Genomic DNA, 24,774 nt, shown 5'->3' on the forward strand with positions numbered 1-24,774 from the left:
AAGACCGCCCACAAAACGGCACATTCTGAAGCGACTGTCAGAAAGAGGCTTGAAGATGATCTGTAAAATATCCTCTATGCAACATTATGACCAACGAACCACCATTACATATTATGTAGACCGCAAGGAAGTCTTTTACAATTAGAAAAAAATTATTATTATAATATACATCTTTTAATGCGCCCTATTATCCTGTGGTCCTTTTGTATGAAAATAGATCTGACTGAGGGCTGGGCGATATATCGATATACTCTATATATCACGGGTTTCTCTCTGTGTGATTTAGAAAATAACTATATCGTGATATTTGAGTATATGTTCTCACACAGTTGCTTTCAGCTGCGGGCATTTCACTGTATGCGTTTCCCACACTTTCTTGTCTCTCCTTCTCACAGAGACATAAACAAGCACACTTTCCTACATACGTCACGCGTGCAAAGTCACACGCTCCCGCGGAGCGGACAGGTAGCGACATGGGTAACATTAGCTGTGATGCTAACGATGCGTTGCGAGTGGTAATATGAGAGAGAGAAGGTGCGACAAATGGAGGAAGAATTAATTCCCAAGAAAAAACGCACGGGGGGCATCGTCTGGCGGTGGTTTGGCTTTAAGTGGGATTATGTTGAACAATTATGCGGCAAAAGCGTCGCTACAAAAAGTAGTAGCACTGCTAATTTATAGCATAATTTGAAAAGTCACCCGCTAGAGAATGAAGAGTGCTTGAAACTGTGCATGTCAACATCTCCGTTCGGTGACACACCAACAAAATGCCCAAGCAACAATTTCCAGATCAACACAGTAGGAAAAAAAAAATCAACAACAGAAGAAGATAACATCTTCAGGAACCTACCACAGAACAAAGGACACATATACACTGTTTGATTTCCTATTATGCAGCTCATTTTTATTTGATCGTTTTTGAAATATCTTGTGTGACATTATGCACAAAAGTGCACTTTATTTGTTTTTAACTATTGTAGTGGCTTTCTGTACCCAAAGTGCACTTTAATTTAGTGTTGTTTTGATATGTCATCTGAATGACATCATGCACAAAAGTGCACTAATAGCTTGTTTTAAAATGACATGAATTTTTATGCCACTGCTCAATAACTGTTTGATAAACACAGTTTTGCTAAATTAACTTAGTTGGGATTTCCTTCTATGCATGAAAGCTTAAAATGAGCATATATTAATGCAGTATGAACAAGAATGTTTTAATGTAAACACATAGAATCATCATACTGCTGTGATTATATGCATCAAGTGTTCATTCAAGACTAAGGCAAAATATCACGATATATATCGTGTATCGTAACGTGGCCCAGAAATATTGTCCGTATCGCCCAGCCCTACCTAACCTGACTAGACCTGCTCATCAGAAGTGCGCCTTGGGGACGGTGTGGCGCAGTGGGAGAATGGTGGTGCGCAACCCAAGGGTCCCTGGTTCAAGCCACACCTAGTACCAACCTCGTCACGTCCGTTGTGTCCTGAGCAAGACACTTCACCCTTGCTCCTGATGGGTGCTGGTTAGCGCCTTGCATGGCGGCTCCCTCCATCAGTGTGTGAATGGGTAAATGTGGAAGTAGTGTCAAAGCGCTTTGAGTACCTTGAAGGTAGAAAAGCGCTATACAAGTACAGCCCATTTACCATTTATCATTTATAATACGGTGCGCCCTATGGTCCAGAAAAGACAGTAATCAAACTCACACCAACTATTTTTATCATCCTTTTTAAAGGGGAACATTATCACAATTTCAGAAGGGTTAAAACCAATAAAAATCAGTTCCCGGTGGCTTATTTTATTTTTCAAAGTTTTTTTCAAAATTTTAGCCATCCCGGAATATCCCGAAAAAAGGCTTTAAAGTGCCTGATTTTCGCTATCTGCGAAGCCACCGTCCATATTCCTGTGACGTCATCCAGTGATGCCAATACAAACAACATGGCGGATACCACAGCAAGATATAGCGACATTAGCTCGGATTCAGACTCGAATTTTTTGAAACGGATGGTTGGAGTATGGAGGCAGATAGTGAAAACGAAATTGAAGAAGAAACTGAAGCTATTGAGCAAATAGCTATTGATGCTATTCGGCCATGTCTCCCTTAGCATCGCCGGTAAAATGTGCAGACCAAACGATCGGGACTTTCGCATTGACACTGGAGCAACTTAAATCCATCGATTGGTAAGTGTTTGTTTGGCATTAAATGTGGGTGGAGGGAAACGCCGGATGCAAATACAGCTACAAAGGTACATACAGCTAGCCCAAATAGCATGTTAGCATTGATTAGCTGGCAGTCATGCCGCGACCAAATATGTCTGATGAGCACATAACTCAATAACATTAAAAAAAACTCACCTTTGTGATTTCGTTGATTTTATCGTTGGAAATGCATCTGCTTTGAGTGTCGCAGGATATCCATTCATTTCGGTGCCATGTCTGTCGTAGCATCGTCTGTAAAATGCGCGTACCAAACAAGGGACTTTCGCATCTCTTGACACTGGAGCAACTTAAATCAGTCGATAAATGTGGGTGGAGGGAAAGGCTGGATGCAAATATAGCTACAAATGAGGCATAACATTTGTAGCTATATTAACCTAAATAGCATCGATTAGCATGCCGTGCTAATCGATGCACATTCTACGTAAATCATCTTGAATCCGTCCCTGATGGTGTTGTTACACCCTTCGACAACACACCGACAAGGCATGATGTCTCCAAAGTACCGGAAAACAGTGGAAAAAATGGAAAATAACAGAGCTGCGTGTAATGTGTTTGAGAAAATGGCGTTGACTACCTAGGTGACGTCACGTTTTGACGTCATCGCTCCGGGAGCAAATAATAGAAAGGCGTTTAATTCGCCAAAATTCACCCATTTAGAGTTCGGAAATCGGTTAAAAAAATATATAAATGATAAATGGGTTGTACTTGTATAGCGCTTTTCTACCTTCAAGGTACTCAAAGCGCTTTGACACTACTTCCACATTTACCCATTCACACACACATTCACACACTGATGGAGGGAGCTGCCATGCAAGGCGCCAACCAGCACCCATCAGGAGCAAGGGTGAAGTGTCTTGCTCAGGACACAACGGAAGTGACGAGGTTGGTACTAGGTGGGAATTGAACCAGGGACGCTCGGGTTGCGCACGGCCACTCTTCCACTGCGCCACGCCGTCCCTATGGTCTTTTTTCTGCAACATCAAGGTATATATTGACGCTTACATATGTCTGGTGATAATGTTCCCCTTTAAAGTTTACCACTTTTACTTTTTCTTGGCGACATTCAGCCATCCAGTTCGAGTGGATCTGCAAGCAAAACTATTTGTTCTTTAGTTTACCTCCGGGCGTAAAGCGCAAGCGAGACAGCGGGTTATTTTCCAATTTGGTTGGTTGGATCATTTAGTTTGCATTCATGAGTGTACGATTTAACGTCAAATGTCTGCATGTGTGTGTGAAAGGGGTTGAACTATTGAAAACAATGAGGAGTGGTAACAGCTGTGTGTTCAAACAGTCGTAGATCAGATTCATCACACAGCGGGATCTTAATCAGCTGTTTGCTCTCCAAAAACATAAACCTCTCTTAATTTATTCCATTGTGAGGCTATAGGGAAATCATACAGCAAACAGTGACTGGATCTCCAATTATTCCTCTTTTGTATTCAAGCCACAACATTAGGTACACATACAGTAGGAAGTGAGATTCTGTATCCAAGATAACAATACTCAATTTTTCTCTGCAGCAGTGGCATAATTTTATTTGCAGCGCTGTTTTCTGTGGGTTGGAAGCGCTCTGACGAGCGCATATGACCTATTTAACGACCCATACCCCTGCAATATCCATATCATTCAGCAGCTTGGGTAACGACAGAAGGATAATTGTTGAAAAAGTACTAATTTTCCCTGCCCAGAGCAGAGGCTCATGAAAAGCGCAGATGCTGCGAAAAGACTGAACTTTCCAGGATTTACCATCCAGGGATTATATAGTCCTCTTGAGCTGACCGGACACATTTCGCTGAGCCCAGTGAAGAAGTTTGTTAGCATCTTCTGGTCAGTCATTAAAGGGGAAACGAAAACCTTTATTTAAATTTTTTGGGATTTTGCCTATTTTTCACAATTATTATAGAAGACAAGAAGATAAAAATGTTTTAGTTTTTTTGCAATCTCTGTAAAAATCAGCTCGTTCTTGGTGGCTAGCAATGCAACTAAAGGTAGCAATCAGTTATACCTCCTAAATCACTTTTAAAATGCATTAAAAAAATGAAAACAATACTCAATTTACGTTCCATAACCTGTATAATAACCGATATGTAACGATTATTGTAAAAGCAAACACAGAGGTACTATTTTTCTAGCGTACTTACACACCGGCATGCTTTGGTTTTAGCCATAAAAGCTAAAAACTTAAATAAATAAGATAGCTTCTACAGGCCTCGAATTTGAACTTTTTAAGGTCAAGGCAATTGTTGCTTTAAAAGAGGGCTCATATTTTAGGGCACCAAGGCAAGTTCGAAGGGTATATATATATATATATATATATATATATATATATATATATGTGTGTATGTATGTGTGTGTGTGTGTGTGTGTGTGTATATATGTATGTATATATATGTATATATATATACATACAAATATATACATACATACATATATATACATACATATATATATATATATATATATATATATATATACACATATATATATATATATATACATACATATATATATATATATATATATATATACATATATATATATATATATATATATATATATATATGTATGTATATGTATTCATGTACGGTGTATATATATATATATATATATATATATATATATATATATATATATATATATATAAATATATATATATATACACCGTATTTCCTTGAATTGCTACCGGGGCGCTAATTAATTTAAAACCTCTTCTCACTCCTGCGGTTACCAAAGGCATGCGGTAAAAGTAATCATGCGCTAATTATTTTAAAACCTCTTCTCACTCTGGCACTTACCAAAGGTATGCAGTAAAAATTTGAGTGTGATGTAAGTTTGGACCTTAAATCCTACTAAATAGCTCTTAATCTTCTTCCCTTTAGGCGATTTCAAATTACCGGTATTAAAATCAGCCCCCTTCATTTTGAAAATGATGACAGGGACGTCACTCGTGACATCACAAGTTTGACCAGGCGGTAATACTAAGCATGCGCTAATTATTTTGGGAAGCGAGTTTGGCTTATAGTCCGGTGCAGATAATATATGGAAACATATTTTCTTCTTCTAGAAGTTTTGTTCTTTTCTTACATAAGGATTGTGAATGATAAACATAATTCCCCAAAAATGAAATTCCCCTTTTAATTCAAATTTTTTTTAACATGAACAAGGTGTTAAATAGACAAGTTAAGTGCATATCTTTTTTTTTAGTGACTCTCTTTGCTCATGCAAAACAAAACACAAATTATGTAGATTAAAATGTATGATATTTAATGGGATTAATTGAAATTAATCCAAGTAATTTCACTACACCTCGTGTGTGTGTGACTATCATATATATATATATATATATATATATATATATATATATATATATATATATAAATAACAGTTTTTTGTATTCATTATTAATATAAACTTTTCAGCTTTTTGTCATTTCATGATGTCTGTATCTTTATGTTTACATTTTGAAAGAGCAATGTATTTTTGTATTATTGTTTAATAATTGTTTTAAGTTATGTATATTTATGTACATGTACATGCTGTATCGGGACACATCCATTAGGAGTTTTAGCAGAATTCTGTCATATAGGAATTAACTATACACAATAAAACATAAACAAAATGTTTATTTTGTTTATGAATGGTTTTTGAAGTGATACCTTTGTGACATTAAAAAAAACAAGTAATGTTAAAAAAAAAAAAAAACCTTGTTTACTTTTGATATTAAAATACAAGACAAAGCAGTTTGGCAAATGAAGATGAAGCCTAATAAACAAGTTTTGTTCTTCTCTTGGTTTAGTACAACAGTTCGTTCAACAAAAATAAAGAGAAGTGGCACCTCACATCCATCCATCCATCCATTTTCTACCGCTTATTCCCTTTTGGGGTCGCGGGGGGCGCTGGCGCCTATATCAGCTACAATCGGGCGGAAGGTTGGGTACACCCTGGACAAGTCGCCACCTCACCTCATCGCAGGGCCAACACAGACAACATTCACACTCACATTCACACACTAGGGCCAATTTAGTGTTGCCAATCGACCTATCCCCAACAAATATATAATATTCACAGATTACATGACAAAACATTTGAGCTAGTATTGATGTTATTAGAACACTGATACAGTTTGCAGTTAAATAAAGGAAGAGAGAACAAAGTAAAGACTTTATAAACAAGTTGTGATAATGTTCACTGCTGAAAAAAACATCAAATAGTTTTCTCCTTCGCTGTATACTTTTGGTGTAGGGACAAGAGCCTCCAATATTGTCCTCACCTGTCTCCGTCAAACACAGCAGTGCACTTTTAAATGCACGGCGGGAAGCGAGGGAAAATTATGTTAAACCAAGCGCTTGGCCTCCGTTTACTCCGAGGGGAAATCTCCAGAGCAAAGTCTGTGTAGTTAGTCCGCCATGATTATCAGGCTAAACGATGCTAGTGCGCATGTGTTGCCTAAAATGCATTAATAAATGACGTTGTGGTAATTGAAATATTAGACCTATTTCTAACCGTTTGGAAATTTATCACAAATTATCATTACACCATTTAATGTTACATCCCTTGTCCATTAACAAGTAAAAAGTCAAGGGCAGTCACGGCATGTTTTTGCCACAAATGTTGGTCAGTTTTTTAGGGCTTATGGCGAAAGGCGACGGTGGTCGTGGCTTTTGCCACAGTTGCTGTGGTTAAATTCGAGCCCTACGTCTATGTCACCACGAAATACATTTCAGTTTGTACTAGACAACACTGCGACAGGACACCAATCTGTACTCACTGAAAAACATGAAGAATAATTTCAGAGTAGCTGCGTTTCCATTGCAGTTTTTCTCAAATATAAAAGCCATAGTTCTAAAAGTTTGATAAAGTATACCTACTCAGTGGCCTAGCGATTAGAGTGTCCGCCCTGAGATCGGTACGTTGTGAGTTCAAACCCCGGCCGAGTCATACCAAGACTATAAAAATGGAACCCATTACCTCCCTGCTTGGCACTCAGCATCAAGGGTTGGAATTGGGGGTTAAATCACCAAAATGATTCCCAGGTGCGACCACTGACTGCTACCCTCACCTCCCAGGGAGTGATCGAGGGGATGGATCAAATTCCGAGGACAAATTTCACCCCACGTAGTGTGTGTGGGACTATCATTGGTACTTTAACTAATTAACTTAAACTAACTGTGATCTACAGGTGTTTCCATTAAAGTATGTTTTGTGTCATGGGCCGTAATTCTCGTAAAATCTCGTCCCGGAGGAAAATATTGCAGCCACCGCTGGTGCCGACTTTGCCGAGATGTCAATAGAAGACAAAGGCAGCGGGTGGTCGCTCACAGGCTATGTTTTTACAGTCACTTCGAAGTCGTTCGGGCATGTGGGTCTCCCTCCGTCCCTGCGGGTTGCCCCATACTTAACAACCCTCCCAATTTTCCCGGGAGACTCCTGAATTTCAGTGCCCATCCCGAAAATCTCAACCATTCTCCCGAATTTCTACCGATTTCCACCCGGACAACAATATTGGGGGAATGCCTTAAAGCAGTGTTTTTCAACCTTTTTTGAGCCCAGGCACAATTTTTGCGTTGAAAAAAATCCGGAAGCACATCCCCAGCAGAAATCATTAAAAACAAAAACTCAGTTGACAATAAAAAGTCGTTGTCGCAATTGTTGGATATGACTTTAAAGCATAACCAAGCATGCATCCTTATAGCTCTTGTCTCAAACTAGGTGTACTGTCACATCACGCCGTGACTTATTTAGAGTTTTTTGCTTTTTTCCTGTGTGTAGTCTTTTAGTTCTTGTCTTGCGCTCCTATATTGGTGGCGTTTTCGATTTTTGGGGTATTTTCCTGTAGCAGTTTCATGTCTTCCTTTGAGACATATTTCCAGCATCTACTTTGTTTTAGCATTTAAGAATATTTCATTTGTTTTTAATCTCTTTGTGGGGACATCTTTGCTTGTCATGTCATGTTTTCGGATGTACATTGTGGATACTGTTTTTGCTCCACAGTAAGTCTTTGCTGTCGTCCACCATTCTGTTTTTGTTTACTTTATAGCCAGTTCAGTTTTAGTTTCGTTCTGCATAGCCTCCCCTAAGCTTCAATGCCTTTTCCTAGGGGCACTTACCTTTTGTCTATTTTTGGTTTAAGCACTAGACACATTTTTACAGACTAATTATCTGCCTGCTAGCACCTACTAATATGGAAGAATATTGCGCTCTAGACAGCACCGACACTTGAACATCACCACATAATTTGCAGATTATAATTACTGGTTTGCAAAAAAAATATTTTTAACCCAAATAGGTGAAATTAGATAATATTTCACGGCACAGTGGTTGAAAAACACTGCCTTAAAGGCACTGTCTTTAGCCTTTTCTACAATCTGTCGCCACGTCCGCTTTCCCTCCGTATAGACAGCGTAATGACCATTTACATAATATATGCAACTTTTACACACACATAAGTGAATGCAAGGCATACTTGATGAACAGTCATACAGGTCACACTGAGAGTGGCCGTATAAACAACTTTAACACTTTTATAAATATGTGCCACACTGTGAACCCACACTTAACAAGAATGACAAAATATTTTGGGAGAACATCCGCACCGTAACCCAACATAAACACAACAGAAGAAATACCCAGAACCAATTTTCCCTCCAATTTTTCATATGTGTGAGCAAACGCCAAAACTCTTTGAGAATTCAGTGGCGCACATGTGAGCGACGGCAGACGTGCACACTGTTATGCGCTTATCTTTTCATTTGATTTTGTCTGCGGCCTAGATTTGCCGTGAGCAGTGTGCAGTTGCACAGGCGCGCACCTTAGAGGGAACAATGCCCAGAAACCCTTGCAGCACTAACTCTTCTGGGATGCTACAATATACACTTTAGTTATTTGTTCATATTTTTGTTTCAAACCTACAAAGTACAGTGAGCAAGTTGGCCATTTTCAAATCAGTGTTAATGTGTATTTTAAAGGCATTTACATTTGTGTATCGGAATATTCAAACAAATATTTATAAACCACAACTTTTATGAGCCCCCTGCAGTACCTCTGTGAATGCCTAGGGGTCAAGGACCTCCATTGAGGACCATACAGTACACAAGCCAATAGATTTTTTCCGATACATTTTTTGACAACTTAGTCGAATAATGACCTTATAGACTGCATTTTCTACAATTTTCTATAAATGTACAGATAACTGATATTTGATTTTTTAGCTATTAAATTAATGGAAATTATAATCATAGCAACAGGCTGCTATTTTTCCAAGTTTTATATGCAATTTTAATGTATAAATATTGATTTTCTTTTAATAGCAAATACGTTTTGTCTTTTCAGCAATCATCCTTCATAATGATCTGAAGCATGTCATGTTCAAAATAGATTTTTAGCCCCTAGACACAAATGGTTTTAGAGTTTCCATTTGCAAACACACCACAAAGCCAATACGATACAAGGATTATATTATTCATCCTGTTTATTTAATTTCCATCCATCCATCCATCCATCCATCCATCCATCCATCCATCCATTTTCTACCGCTTATTCCCTTTCGGGGTTGCGGGGGGCGCTGGCGCCTATCTCAGCTACAATCGGTTGGAAGGCAGGGTACACCCTGGACAAGTCGCCGCCTCATCGCAGGGCCAACACAGATAGACAGACAACATTCACACTCACATTCACACACTAGGGCCAATTTAGTGTTGCCAATTAACCTATCCCCAGGTGCATGTCTTTGGAGGTGGGAGGAAGCCGGAGTACCCGGAGGGAACCCACGCATTCACGGGGAGAACATGCAAACTCCACACAGAAAGATCCCGAGCCTGGATTTGAACCCAGGACTGCAGGAACTTCGTATTGTGAGGCAGACGCAATAACCCCTCTTCCACCGTGAAGCCTTATTTGATTTCATCCACACAATTATTGTAATGGATCCGGTTTGCTTGCTTTTTTGTTTTATAAATGCTCGGTCACACACACTTATTATGTCATTATTATGTAACATGTCCATCACCCAAAGACATTAATTATAACGCTAGCTAATTTGTTCTGCGGCGCATCAAAGCAGTGGTTTAGGGGTAATAAGAAAAATAAAAGGAGTTGTGCATTTTAGCGAATGTAAAATCTTTCAAAACATTACTAAATCGAGTTTAATGTGACGCACAACCGTTTGTTTGGCAAATGATGAGCAAGTCTAGTAAGGTCTATTTTCATACAAAAGGCACACCGGATGGTAAGGCGCATTAAAGGAGTCTTTTTTTTACGTCCTTGTGGTCTACATAACATGTAATGGTGGTTCTTTTAGTCAAAATGTTGCATAGATAATTTCTTACAGATCATCTTCAAGTCACTTTCTGACATTCGCTTCAGGATGCGCCGTTTTGTGGGCGGTCTTATTTACGTGGCTCACCTTCGACAGCGTCGTCACTCCGTCATATTTGTTGTAGCGGTGTAGCCTGCAAGGACGGGAGTGGAATAAGTGTCAAAAGATGGAGCTAACTGTTTTAATGACATTCAGACTTTACTTCAATCAATAACTGAGCAGCATCTCCTCATCCGTGGCTCACTAGTGCAACAATGACAAGGCCGGAAATCTGTCCTTTGACAAACCGTTCAACCGGAACTCTCTAATTCCTAAAGTTCCTTGGGTGAATAATACGAATAAGAATAACTTCACACGACTTCATATTAGAAATGGCAACAGCAGAGGATGAATGTCCCATAAGAAGAAGATAGAAAAAAAGAAGTTTATCGACTGTGGTGTCGACACGGATGCGCGCAATTTTTCAGGACTTATGCAGATCTGAAATGCAGATCAGCAGGTACCAGATGGTAAGAAACGTTGCTTTCGCATAATATTGCGAAACAAAACGCCAGATAATATGTCTTACCTTATACACACACCAAAATAATACTCCGATGTTGAAGTACAGTACAATCCATCAAGCGGTGTGGCTTCTTAGCTTACAAAAGTCGTACGAAAATGTTTTGATGGATTCCAGAGTGCCCTGTGTAATGTTCCATATTTTCAATGGAACAAATAAAAATGTTGGTGTTTTTTACTTGAGTCCTATTGCAGTGTACACGTATCTCTTATGTGTGACTGCCATCATTTTGCAGTCTACACATATCTCTTATGTGTAACTGCCATCATATTGCAGTCTACGCATATCTCTTATGTGTGACTGCCATTTACTGGTCACACTTATTATTATCCCATGTCCCACAAAAAATAGATTTGAGGTCTGTAAGCAAAACCTGATTTATTCCGTACATCAGGCATGCCGGGTTATAAGGCGCACTGTCCAGTTTTGAGAAAAAAATTGTTTTTAAGTGTGCCTTATAGTCCTGAAATTACGATACGTTTGCACAGAAAATGACCACTCGTCGCTTCCCTATGAAAAAGTTAATCGTTTGTGATAAAATAGTCTGTTTGGGACAGACTTGTGTCACTAGCAATCACAAAGACTCCAAGCACATGTTGACTGCATATGTCAGTTGAAAGAAAAGGCGGGATTCCTGGCCGACATTCTGCATTTGACAACTCTTTCAGTACACATGACCCAGTTCAGTCATGCTTTTGATGTACGTAACTTTCCTATCTGCTGCTTTTCGGGGATTTTTTTCTCAATGCATCTTTATCTACCCGTTCTCCCCTCGCTTCGTGGTTAATATTTTAGCGTTGTATTCGCCTTTTCTCCTCGAGGAGCTGTGGAAGGATGCAAACGTTCCAGAGAGAGATTAATGTAAAAAAGTGCCTTTTTTTTGGCTGTGGAGCAAGAGAGGATATGCCACAGTTTGCCAGTAGGGGGCGCTGTGTGCAGTATTAGAAGGAAGTAGAAGTGATTCAAAACAAACCTCTTCACACTGATGCTGGCTTGGAGTGGATGGAAGTGATTCATATTCACGGCTTTGGTTTCTTTATGATGGTGGTGGCAAAGCTTGAAACAATAATAAAAGGCTGCTACAACTAGGAGTGGAGGAAATGATCGATTCTTAGATTTATACGATTGGGAAGTCGACAATGCTGAATCGATGGACAAGCGTCTAAAGGTCGATTTATTTTAGTATGTTAAATAAAGTAATATAGTTGATTCTAAAATGTGGCGCCAGCTAGCATGGACACACCTAGCTAAACACAGGCAGGAGGAGGAGAGCAGCCATGCTAACCGCTAGGCTAGCTTGAATGTGTACTCGTGAAACATCAAAATCATTGTCAAATCAAACTTAATTGTGTGAATGCTCTAAAACATTCACACATTTGATTTTCCTCAGCAAAATTCATCTATTTCTTCAACAACAATTTCTTCTTCTTCTTCTTCTTCTTCTTCTTCTTCTTCTTCTTCTTCTTCTTCTTCTTCTTCTTCTTCTTCTTCTTCTTCTTCTCCTCCTCCTCCTCCTCCTCCTCCTCCTCCTCCTCCTCCTCCTCCTCCTCCTCCTCCTCCTCCTCCTCCTCCTCCAGCACTCTACCTTCCACATTTTTCACCAAATTCAAACCATTCCAACTTCAAACTACTCAGCCTATTCAGGAATCGCAGGTTTTCCCTTGACAAATTCCCGGAATTCCAGGTTTTCCGGGACATTTATCCCATTCAAGATGAATTGGCCATATTTCATACTTCCACCAATTCCACATTTTTCAAACGATTCAAACCATTCCACCTTCAACACATTCCACCGTACTAGAAATTCGAACCACCTTCTTTCCAAGTTCCGAAAAATTTCTTGATTTTCCAGAATTCCTGGTTTTCCTCCTCTTTCTCCTTCTCCTCCTCCAGCAGTCTACCTTCCACATTTTTCACCCAATTCAAACCATTCCAACTTCAAACTGTTCAGCCTATTCAGGAATCGCAGGTTTTCTCTTGACAAATTCCCAGAATTCCAGGTTTTCCGGGACATTTTTCCCATTCAAATGAATTGGCCATATTTTAAACTTCCACCAATTCCACATTTTTCAACCGGTTCAAACCATTCCACCTTCAACACATTCCACCGTACTGGAAATTCGAACTACCTTCTTTCCAAGTTCCGAAAAAATTCTTTATTTTCCAGAATTCCTGGTTTTCCTCCTCCTCCTCCTCCTCCTCCTCCTCCTCCTCCTTTTCTTCCTCCTCCTCTTCCAGCACTCTACCTTCCACATTTTTCACCCAATTCAAACCATTCCAACTTCAGACTGTTCAGCCTATTCAGGAATCGCGGGTTTTCCCTTGACAAATTCCCAGATTTCCCAGAATTTCAGGTTTCCCGGAACATTTTTCCCATTCAAAATGAATTGGCCATATTTCAAACTTTCACCAATTCCACATTTTTCAATCGATTCAAACCATTCCACCTTCAACACATTCCACCGTACTGGAAATTCAAACTACCTTCTTTCCAAGTTCAAAAACATTTCTGGATTTTCCATCATTTCTGGTTTTCCAAAGCCCTATTTGCACCCTTTTTTCTGGCGACAACTCCTTCCACATTTTTTAACCCAAAACATTCCTCTTAAACAGGACAAAAAACAAAGTTAATTTTTGAACTGGAAAAATTCCTGTTTTTCCCCAAATTCCAGGAATTCCGTAATACCAATTCTCAACATGTTACTACATCAACATTTCTCAACCGATTAGAACAATTTCAACACCAATCATTCAACTCATTCAGCCAATTATTTTTTGTTTTTTTTTGTTACCATTTTCAAACAAATTTTCCGCTTTTACCGAATCGAAATTCCCATTTAAACCAATGGGACATTTTTCAAAGTTCCACAACTCCCACATTTTTCATCCGATTCAAAGCGTCCCAACTCCAAAATATTCAGCTTGGTCAGAATTGTGTGCTCTCCTTCAACAATGTTTAAAAATTCCCAGTTTTCAGGGACATTTTTGGCATTCAAAAATAATTGTCTATTTTTCAAACCTTCCAAAATTTGCACATTTTTCAACCGATTCAAACCATTCCAACATCAACACATTCCACTTATCCAACTAACACTTTCCCAAGTTCTCAACCAAACTCCGTTTCTCCTGGAAATATAAACTATTCAACATTCAAACCATTCCTAAATTCAAACTATTCTTATGTTCATACTACATTCTGTCAGCATTTCACTTCAACTTCAGAATTGAAGCATTCACACGCAGTTCTTTCAGGAAATGCCTCATTTCCTGAAATGAGGCATTTAAAAAAAAAAAAAAATTTAACAGAAAAAGCACACTCTATGGTGGTAAAATAAGTGTTAAACGGAATTAAAAATCAATTGAAATAGAAAAACAGAATTTAGTTTTTTATATTGCTATTATTATTTAAATAATGTTTTATCACTTCTGTTATTATTTTACCTGTTGTGGTTTATTCGCTGTTTTTAAAAAAAACTATATTTAAAGTTTAGATTTTGGTGATACAATAAAAAAAAGAAATTCAAATTAATTAATAATTGTTTAATTAATCGTGATTACAGTATCCGTCAAAATAAAGTTTATTATTATTTTTGCTATAATCATCATATTATATTCCCAGTACCTGACTCATCTATTTTCAAATACTTTTTGCTTTCCAGTTCTGCTTCCTCTTTCCTGTCAGAGATCAAGTCAAATGTTTGGTCGTCGTAATAGATAGAGCCAGTCAGTACACGTCATCCATTTTCTCTGCAATATCCTAAAGTAACCCAGAGCTGGGCAAATATTTAGATTCGGGGGCCACATTGAGAGAGAAAAATGTGTCTCGGGGCCCAATGTGTATTTGTGTATGAATTACTACTACCCTGAGATCGGTAGGTTGTGAGTTCAAACCCCGGCCAAGTCATACCAAAGACTATAAAAATGGGACCCATTGCCTCCCTGCTTGGCACTCAGCATCAAGGGTTGGAATTGGGGGTTAAATCACCATAAATGATTCCCGGGCGCTGCACGGCTGCTGACCACTGCTCCCCTCACTTCCCAGGGGGTGATCAGGGGGATGGGTCAAATGCAGAGGGCAAATTTCACCCCACCTGGTGTGCGTGTGACAATCATTGGTACTTTAACTTTAACTTTACTTATATATACTGTACACATTTAGCTGTACAAATCTGCTGTACAGTATGTGTGTTTGGGTCCCTTTTTTCAGGAACACTGATACCAAAAGTCACAATGTACGATAGAGTTCTAAAAACCTTATGACAGACCACCTAAAAAAAAAAAAAATGAATTTTACCATTTTTAACTGAATGAGACACCTAAAATGTACATTAAAATAAAGTGGGAATATTAACTATGAACAATAAAACACTGAATTTTAACTACGTATGAACATCTTTTACTTTTCAGACCAAACAAAACACATTAGAAATATACAAACTAGCAAAATATGAATGGAAAGTGTAATAAACACCTAAAATATGATATAATATCACATAAAAATCTGCTTCCGCATCTGTTTCTGACACACGCATTTGGGCCTGGCTGCTCTGAAAATAAACGCCGCCCACTCTGCTTTGTTTCTAGATTACCGTAGTAACCCCCATAACACTCAAAAGTGCAGATTTCAACCATTGAAATACTTTCTATAGTTCAAGACTTACGCTAATTTAAAAACAGCACTGCACATCATAATAGCGCCGACAGTTTTGATGTCAAAGTGTCAGGCTTGGTAAAAAGGATAGGACTCAGATGCAGAGTAGGGAACTTTGGCAGGCTTTGATAGCTTCCTTTCACCTCCAAAGTCAAGGAGTACAATATCTATATTAACCGAAAAATTAATCTGCGAAAAAGGTTCCCAAAAAAAGGAACAGCCGAAAATCACTCCGAACGGAGGAAAACACGAAAACAAAGACAAACTATAATTGGCGCCATATATGCTAAAAAATGTATTAACAAAAAACGCTCCAACAGGAGGAAGAAACAGCTATGAAAAATTCTACACTATCTAATCTAATAAAGTTTTAACAAAAATAGTCACTCAAAGATTTAAGGAAAGAATGAAAAATAACTGATAACTCACCACTTCGGCTGAATAAACTAAATAACAAAAAATCACTCTGCTGAGGAAGAAGAAAGGAAAACTCAAAATAGACACGAAGGGATTCAGGATCAAGGAACATAAGCACAAGACGAGGCAAGGTAAAGCAAGGCAAGGCATGGACATGGACGCTAGAGAGCACGAATAAACGAAACAATCTAGCACAGTACAAAGGGAGGAGAGGGTTTAAAAGACACATGAGGGTAATAGGTAACAGGTGGAAACAATCAGGGAGCAGGGATGACGTCAGACTGATGACACAAAAGGAAGGGCAAGTGACCTGAAACGAGAGGAGAGTTACTTTTCAAACTAAAACATGCAAATCATAAGACAGAAAAAACCAAGACGACATCCCTCACCGCGGTGTGACACAAAGGTATAAAGAAAAATTATGTGGGACGTCCGGGGGGGCCAGATTAAAAATCTAAACGGGCTGCATGTGGCCCAGGTCTGAAGTAACCCAATTTATCTGTCTGTCCACCTTCTGATTTATTGGTCTGGATTGCATTATTTGAGATTCTGGGTAGGCTGACATGTAATAATCCTGCATATTCTGACTACTCCTGGCTTTTTGCTTCCCGGATGATCTCTGCATTCGCTGGGGTATCTATTAAAGAGAAACCTCTGATTATGGGAAAAAGTGCAAAAAAAAAACATAACATGCATGTTGCTAATTGGCTAAATGTATGCTGGCAATAGTTCAGCACCACTTTGAATTTGAAAAGTCGGTGTGATTAATTTGTCAAAATGCACTGTGTGAATTTGTTTACCAATTATCTGTAAAGGACATGCCAGCCGGCACCACGCACGAGGGGGTCACTACGAGTTTACGCTGTCTGTGTTTGCTCCTTACCTCGGGCAGCGTGATACATGTGGGTGGATGGGAACTCATTCTGCAGTTCATTCATAGTTCTCCTGTCTGCTTGGCTTGACACTTTGTTCTTCCCATCCTTTGCACTCAAGACAAAGTCTTTGGAGACACATCCACCCTTATTTAGGGATGGGTACCAAATTCGGTACCACCGGGCACGAGTTCACTTAAAATCACCCCATATTTCAATACCTTTGTTGCACTTGACGTCATGTCCCGTTGCAGACTTGTCCCCGGCTTAAGAACTTGATGGAAAACTACAAATAATATTCTGCTGCATGTTAGAATTTGAACAGCTGGTGTTTGATAAGTACGATAATTCTAACTTTGTAGTCCTCAACAAATGACCCGACTCGCGCATTTAACTAAAAGGCAAATACTACTTTCTGACAATACTGCAACACACCGAGGACAAACTTAAACCAATACATACTTGCAAATTACACTCAGAAGTGTACAAAAATAAGATATAACAAATGAAAAGCACAGTTATCCTTGTCAGCTTACTGTTGGATGATATATGAAAAATAGAAACCATCATGAAAACAAATACCATTTGTTTTCATGATGGTCACATTAAAACTACATTTACTTTTGGTGAGGTTTTAAATTATGGCTTCAGTAATTAAAGATGTTTATGCTTCAGCTGAGCCAGTTGTTCTTTTAAGTGATAACTTACTCAAAACATAAAGAAAAAACAGGATGGACAAACATATCATAAAAACAATACCATTTGTTTTTATGATGCCGTATTCACCGTAAATTAATTTTACCGTATTTTTTGGACAATAACGCACTCTTAAAATCCCAAAACTCGACAGTGTGCCTTATAACCCGGTGCTTACCGACCTTGAAGCTATTTTATTTGGTACATGGGGTAATGATAAGTGTGACCAGTAGATGGCAGTCACACATAAGCGATACGTGTGGACTGCAATATGATTGCAGTCACACTCGGGCTAGGTGATATATCGATATACTTGATATATCGCGGGGTTGGCTCTGTGCGATATAGAAAATGACTATATCGTAATATTCGAGTATACGTTCTCACACAGTTGCTTTTAGCTGCTGGCATTACACTACAGGCTATTCCCACTCCTTGTTGTCTCTCCTTCTCACAGACAGCAAGCGCACCTTCTTACATACGTCACATGCATATACGTCCTCGCGGAGCAGAGAGGTAGCAGCATGGGTAACGTTAGCTTTGGTGCGAGTGGTAATGTGAGAAAAAGAAGGTGCAAATCTGGTAACAAATGAAGGAAGAATTAATTCCCAAGAAAAACAGCAGGGAGTCGATCGTCTGGCGGTGGTTTGGCTTCAAGTGGGAATATGTTGAACAGACAACCGTAATTTGTCAAGTGTGGGGCAAAAGCGTTGCTACAAAAAGTAGCATTACTGCTAATATGTAGCATCATTTGAAAAGTCACCTGCTAGAGAATGAAGAGTGTTTACTCTGCATGTCAACATCTCCACACCAACAAAATGCAGAAACAACCATTTCCACATCAACACCGTATGAAAAAAATAGTGAACATAAGGAGATAACGTCCGCAGTAAACAACCACATAGCAATTTGATTTCCTATTAAGCAGCTCATTTTTATTTGACAGTTATTGAAATATCTTGTGTGACATCATGAACAAAAGTGCACTTTATTGTTTTAAACCAGGGGTCACCAGCGGGGTGCCCACTGGCACCAGGTAGCCCGTAAGGACCAGATGAGTAGCCCGCTGGCCTGTTCTAAAAATAGCTCAAATAGCAGCACTTACCAGTGAGCTGCCTCTATTTTTTCAAATTGTATTTATTTACCAGCAAGCTGCTCTCGCTTTGCTCGACATTTTTAATTCTAAGAGAGACAAAACTCGAATAGAATTTGAAAATCCCAAAAATATTTTAAAGACTTGGTCTTCACTTGTTTAAATAAAGGAATTTTTACTTTTCTTCTTATAACTTTCAGAAAGACAAGTTTAGAGAAAAAATACAACCTTAAAAATGATTTTAGGATTTTTAAACATATATACCTTTTTACCTTTTAAATTCGTTCTTCTTCTTTCCTGAAAATTTAAATCAATGTTCAAGTATTATCATTTATTGTAAAGAATGATAAATACATTTTAATTTAATTCTTGATTTTAGCTTCGGTTTTTTCGACGAAGAATATTTGTGAAATATTACATCAAACCTATTTTGATTAAAATTCAAAAAAATTATTCTGGCAAATCTGGAACATCTGTAGAATCAAATTTAAATGTAATTTCAAAGTCTTTTGAATTTCTTTTTAAATTTTTGTTTGAAAAATCTAGAAGAAAGAATGATTTGTCTTTTTTAGAAATATAGCTTGGTCCAATTTGTTATATATTCTAACAAAATTCAAATTGGATTTTAACCTAATTAAAACATGTCATCAAAATTCTAAAATTAATATTAATCAGGAAAAAATACTAATGATGATCCATAAATTCCTTTTTTAATTTTTTCAAAAAGATTCGAATTAGCTAGTTTTTCTCTTCTTTTTTTTTGGTTGAATTTTGAATTTTAAAGAGTCGAAATTGAAGATAAACTATGTTTCAAACTTTATTTTTCATTTTTTTTCCTGTTTTCTCTTCTTTTAAACCGTTCAATTAAGTGTTTTTTCATCATTTATTCTCTATAAAAAACCTTCCATAAAAGGAAAAAAAATGTATGACGGAATGACGGACAGAAATACCCATTTTCATATATCTATATATATATATATATATATATGTATATATATATATATATATATATATATATATATATACATATATATATATATAGATATATATATACATGTATATATAGATATATATATGGTAAATTGAGCAAATTGGCTATTTCTGGCAATTTTTTTAAGTGTGTATCAAACTGGTAGCCCTTTGCATTAATCAGTACCCAAGAAGTAGCTCTTGGTTTCAAAAAGGTTGGTGACCCCTGTTTTAAACTATTGTAGTGGCGTTCTGTACAAAAAATGCACTTTAATTTAGTGTTGTTTTGATATGTCATCTTAGTGACATCATGCACAAATGTGCACTCATAGCTTGTTTTAAAATGTCTCTGACAATCTTGCACTTACTGTTTTGAAATGACATGAATGTTTGTGCCGCTGCTTAATAACTGTTTAATAAAGAAAGTTTTGGTCAATTGACTTAGTTGTGATTTCCCTCTATGCATGAAAGTTTAAAATGAGCATATATTAACGCAGCATGAACAAAAATGTTTTAATGTAGACATATAGAATCATCATACTGCTGTGATTATATGCATCAAGTGTTAATTCAAGGCTAAGGCAACATATGGAGATATATATCGTGTATCGTGACATAGCCTAAAAATATCGAGATATTAAAAAATGGCCATATCGCCCAGCCCTAAGTCACATATATGAGATACCGTATGTGTAGACTGCAACATGACTCAAATAAACGACACAAAATGGTATATGTTCCATTGAAAATATAGAACATTACACACTGCTCAAAAATCTATCAAGACGTTTTAGTATGACTTTGGTAAGCTATGTAGCCGCCCAGTTTGATGGATTGTACTGTGCTTCAACATAAGAGTGTTATTATGGTGTGTGTAAATGGTAAGACATATTTGGCGTTTTGCTTCCGAATATTATGCAAAAGCAATTTTTCTTACCTTCTCGTACCTGTTGATGTGTATTTGGGATATGCATACGTCCTGAAAATTTGCGCATGTCCGCCTTTGTAGTCCATATGATGTCGTAGTCGATAAGCTTCTTCTTTTTCTCTTATCTTCTTACGTTGCCATTTCTAATATAAAGTAGTGTAAAGTTCTTACTTACAGTCGTGGTCAAAAGTTTACATACACTTGTGAAGGACATAATGTCATGGCTGTCTTGAGTTTCCAATAATTTCTACAACTCTTATTTTTTTGTGATAGTGATTGGATCACATACTTGTTGGTCACAAAAAACATTCATTAAGTTTGGTTCTTCTATGAATTTATTACGGGTCTACTGAATGTATGACCAAATCTGCTGGGTCAAAAGTATACATACAGCAACATAAATGATCAATTTTGTTGATTTAGAAAAGTTACAATCAAATCAAATTAGCTTCATGCCTAGCATGGCCTCAACTTCATGTGAGTGATTATGATTGACGACACCTGCTTACTTCTCAGAGCCCATTCATATGTGGCTCATGTGATGAAGTCATTAGACTCGATTACAAACGCGAACATGGGAAAGTCGAAGCAACTCAGCACAGATCTGAAAAAAAAAACATTGACTTGAACAAGTCAAGAAAGTCATCAGGAGCCATTTCAAAGTGGCTTAAGGTCCCAAGAGCAACAGTGCAGACATTTGTTCGAAAGTATAAAGTGCATGGCACAGTTTTGTCACTGCCACCATCAGAAAGACAACGCAAGCTATCACCTGCTGCTGAGAGAAAATTGGTCAGGATGATCAAGAGTCAACCGGGAACCACCAAAAAGCAGGTCTGCAATGAATTGGAAGCTGCTGGAACACAGTTGTCAGTGTCCACAGTCAAGCTTGTTTTGCATCGCCGTGGACTGAGAAGGAAGTCTTTGCTCCAGAAGCGAAACCTTAAGGCACGTCTAAAGTTTTCGCCTGATCACATGGACAAATATAAGACATTCTGGAGGAAAGTTCTTTGGTCAGATGAAACAAAAATTGAGCTTTTTGGCTAAAATACCCAGCAATAAGTTTGGAGGAGAAAAAGCGAAGCCTTTAATCCCAGGAACAACACCCTACTGTCAAGCATGGTGGTGGTAGTATTATGCTCTGGGCCTGGTTTGCTGCTAATGGAACTGGTGGTCTACAGAGAGTAAATGGGACAATGAAAAAGGAAGATTACCTCCAAATTGTTCAGGACAACCTAAAATCATCAGCCCAAAGGTTGGGTCTTGGGTGCAGTTGGGTGTTCCAAAAGCACAATGACCCCAAACACACATTAAAAATGGTAAAGGAATGGCTAAATCAGGCTAGCATTACGGTTTTAAAATGCCCTTCCCAAAGTCCTGACTGAAACTACATTGACAACGTGTGGACAATGCAGAATGTCAGAAAACCAACAAATTTAGCTCAACTTCACCAATTGTGACAAGAGGAATGGTCAAAAATTCAACCAGAAGCTTGCCAGATGCTTGTGGGTGGCTACCAAAAGCGCCTAATTGCAGTGAAACTTGCCAAGGAACATGTAACCAAATATTAACATTGCTGTATGTATACTTTTGACCCAGTGATTTGCTCACATTTTCAGAAGATCCATAATAAATTCATAAAAGAACCAAACTTCATGAATGTTTTTGAGACCATCAAGTATGTGCTCCATTCACTCTATCGCAAAAGAATAAGAGTATTACAAATGATTGGAAAGTCAAGACAGCCGTGACATTAGGTTCTTTACAGGTGTATGTAAACTTTTGACAACGACTGTATATCCGTCAATAAACTCGCCACAAATACACTAAAACATACTGGTATAGTGAGTTAAATTATTCACCCAAGGAACTTTAGTTATTAGAGAGTTATTGTCGGACGGTTTTTCACGGGACACATTTCTGGTATTTTTTCTGAACGAGGAGATTCTGCTCTGTTGATTAAATTCTGAATATCATTAAAACAGTTAGCTCCATCTTTTGACAATTCTTCCACTCCCGTCCTTGCACGCTACACCGCTACAACAATGATGCCGGGGAGAAGATGCTTTCGAAGGTGAGCCACGTAAATAAGAAACGGCACACTCTGAAGCGACTGTCAGAAAGCGGCTTGAAGATGATCTGTATAACCTAACCTATGCAACATTTTGACCAAACAACCACCATTACATGTTATGTAGACCACAAGGAAGTCTTTTTCATTCATACAAAATAAAAATAATATAATACCTTTAATGCGTCTTATAATCCGGTGCACCTTTTGTATGAAAATAGACCTGACTCGACCCGCTCATCGGCAGTGCGTTTTTTAATCCAGTGAGCACTATGGTCCGGAAAATACGGTATTACCACATGATCGCGCACTAAACTATGGGAAATTGGCACTGTCCAATACCGATAAATGTGAAAGGGACCCATTTCTAATCTTACTTGACTATTCGTGTTATTTGCCAAAGGAGCTACGTCACATACTTTCACCTGCACAATGTCCAAAAAGGAGAAGGAAGAAGCAGATCCTACTTCACTGTACCTTTTCTCCATATTTCAACAGTTACATAGTCTGATAGTCTCTTCAGTTCCCGTGTTTGACATGTAGCGAACCGTCATGTCAATGAATGATAACAGGCTCAGGCTCGACTTTTTAGCTGCCCACAAATCTGAATTCCTGGTCTTAGCAAGTTGTTTATTGGACAGTTGCTTGCATCCAACTTTCACAGAAACCCTCCAACATTGAGTAAAAAGTATTCCCAGAACAGTGAAAGCCATGTTTTCTTCCATTTGTTTTACTTTCTAAAAGACACGCCATATCTCAATAATGCATTGAACTGCACACACTTGGAAGAATTGCGGTGGTTGACTTCTTTTTACACTTTTATGCCAGAAAAGCATGGTACAAAAGTTAAACACGTAGTTATGGTTTCCAATTAATTTTTTTGTAGTTTTTTACCTGTATTTAAATATGTTAATGCCTTGCGTTGTATGTATTACTCAATTATGACACACAGTTCAGCAAAAACACACATTTTAGTGATTGGCTATTCTTCTTGCAGCCCAGACGACATCGGCAGCTGCTGGTACATCCTATTATCGGGATCCGTGTTCATCAAGGAGTCCATGTTCCTGCCCAGAAGCAGGTAAGTGTTCCCTCTTGGTTAAAAAAAATCAGTTTCAGTCACAAAAAGTGACACATTAGTTTGCCTCTTACATGCTTCCTATTCTGAGTTTCATCTTAATGTAGCTGAGATAGGCGCCAGCGTCCCCGCGACCCCGAAAGGGAATAAGCGGTAGAAAATGGATGGATGGATGGATCTTATTGTAGTAACAAGCAGTATTTTTTTAAAGTGGCCTTTGAACCGCAGTGGAGTACTGTAGTACATTTAAAATACGTTATAGAAGATAAGCAAAACATACACAGCAGTGTTGATAGTAAATGCATTCATTTAATACAATTATCTCACTACTGCAGTACGATATAATGACCTTGCATTTTTAATAAAGGTATCATTTTAGGCACTGGGACCCTAATACAGAGTTAGTCCGAAAGTCAGGTGTATATTACTGTATTTTCCGGATTATAGACTATAGGCCGCAGATATATATGTTATGAAATGAGTTATTTCCAATGTGTCTGCAGTGAAACGGCTGAGCAAACAAAACAGATGTCGTGTGTGTGTGTGTATTAGGGCTGTGAATCTTTGGTGTCCCACGATTCGATTCAATATCGATTCTTGGGGTCACGATTCAATAATATATCAATTTTTTTCAATTTGATTCGATTCTCGATTCTGAAACAATATTTTTCCGATTCCTAACGATTCTGTATTCATTCAATACATAGGATTTCAGGACAATGTTTTATCAACTGATTGCAATACTGTAAATTTGTTTTAACTATTAAACGAACCAAAAATATGACTTATTTTATCTTTGTGAAAACATTGGACACAGTGTGTTGTCAAGTTTATGAGATGCGATGCAAGTGTAAGCCACTGTGACACTATTGTTCTTTTTTATTATTTTTATAAATGTCTAATGA

At 38.0% G+C, this 24,774-nt stretch overlaps 1 protein-coding gene across 7 annotated transcripts in view; it reads left to right on the forward strand.

Annotated features, from left to right (window-relative positions):
* The window catches only part of rapgef2b (Rap guanine nucleotide exchange factor 2b), a 286,117-nt gene that overhangs the window by 103,436 nt on the left and 157,907 nt on the right, over positions 1-24,774 (forward strand). For all 7 annotated transcript variants that reach the window (XR_009805002.1, XR_009805003.1, XR_009805006.1 and 4 more), the window contains exon 4: positions 23,789-23,872. Coding sequence is in view for 1 of the 7 variants with exons in the window: in XM_061891993.1 (XP_061747977.1) it covers positions 23,789-23,872 (84 nt within the window). In the remaining 6 variants the exon portion in view is untranslated. The remainder of the gene's footprint in view (positions 1-23,788; positions 23,873-24,774) is intronic.

The sequence above is a fragment of the Nerophis ophidion genome, linkage group LG29, assembly GCF_033978795.1.
Source record: "Nerophis ophidion isolate RoL-2023_Sa linkage group LG29, RoL_Noph_v1.0, whole genome shotgun sequence".
Classification (NCBI taxonomy): Eukaryota; Metazoa; Chordata; class Actinopteri; order Syngnathiformes; family Syngnathidae; genus Nerophis; species Nerophis ophidion.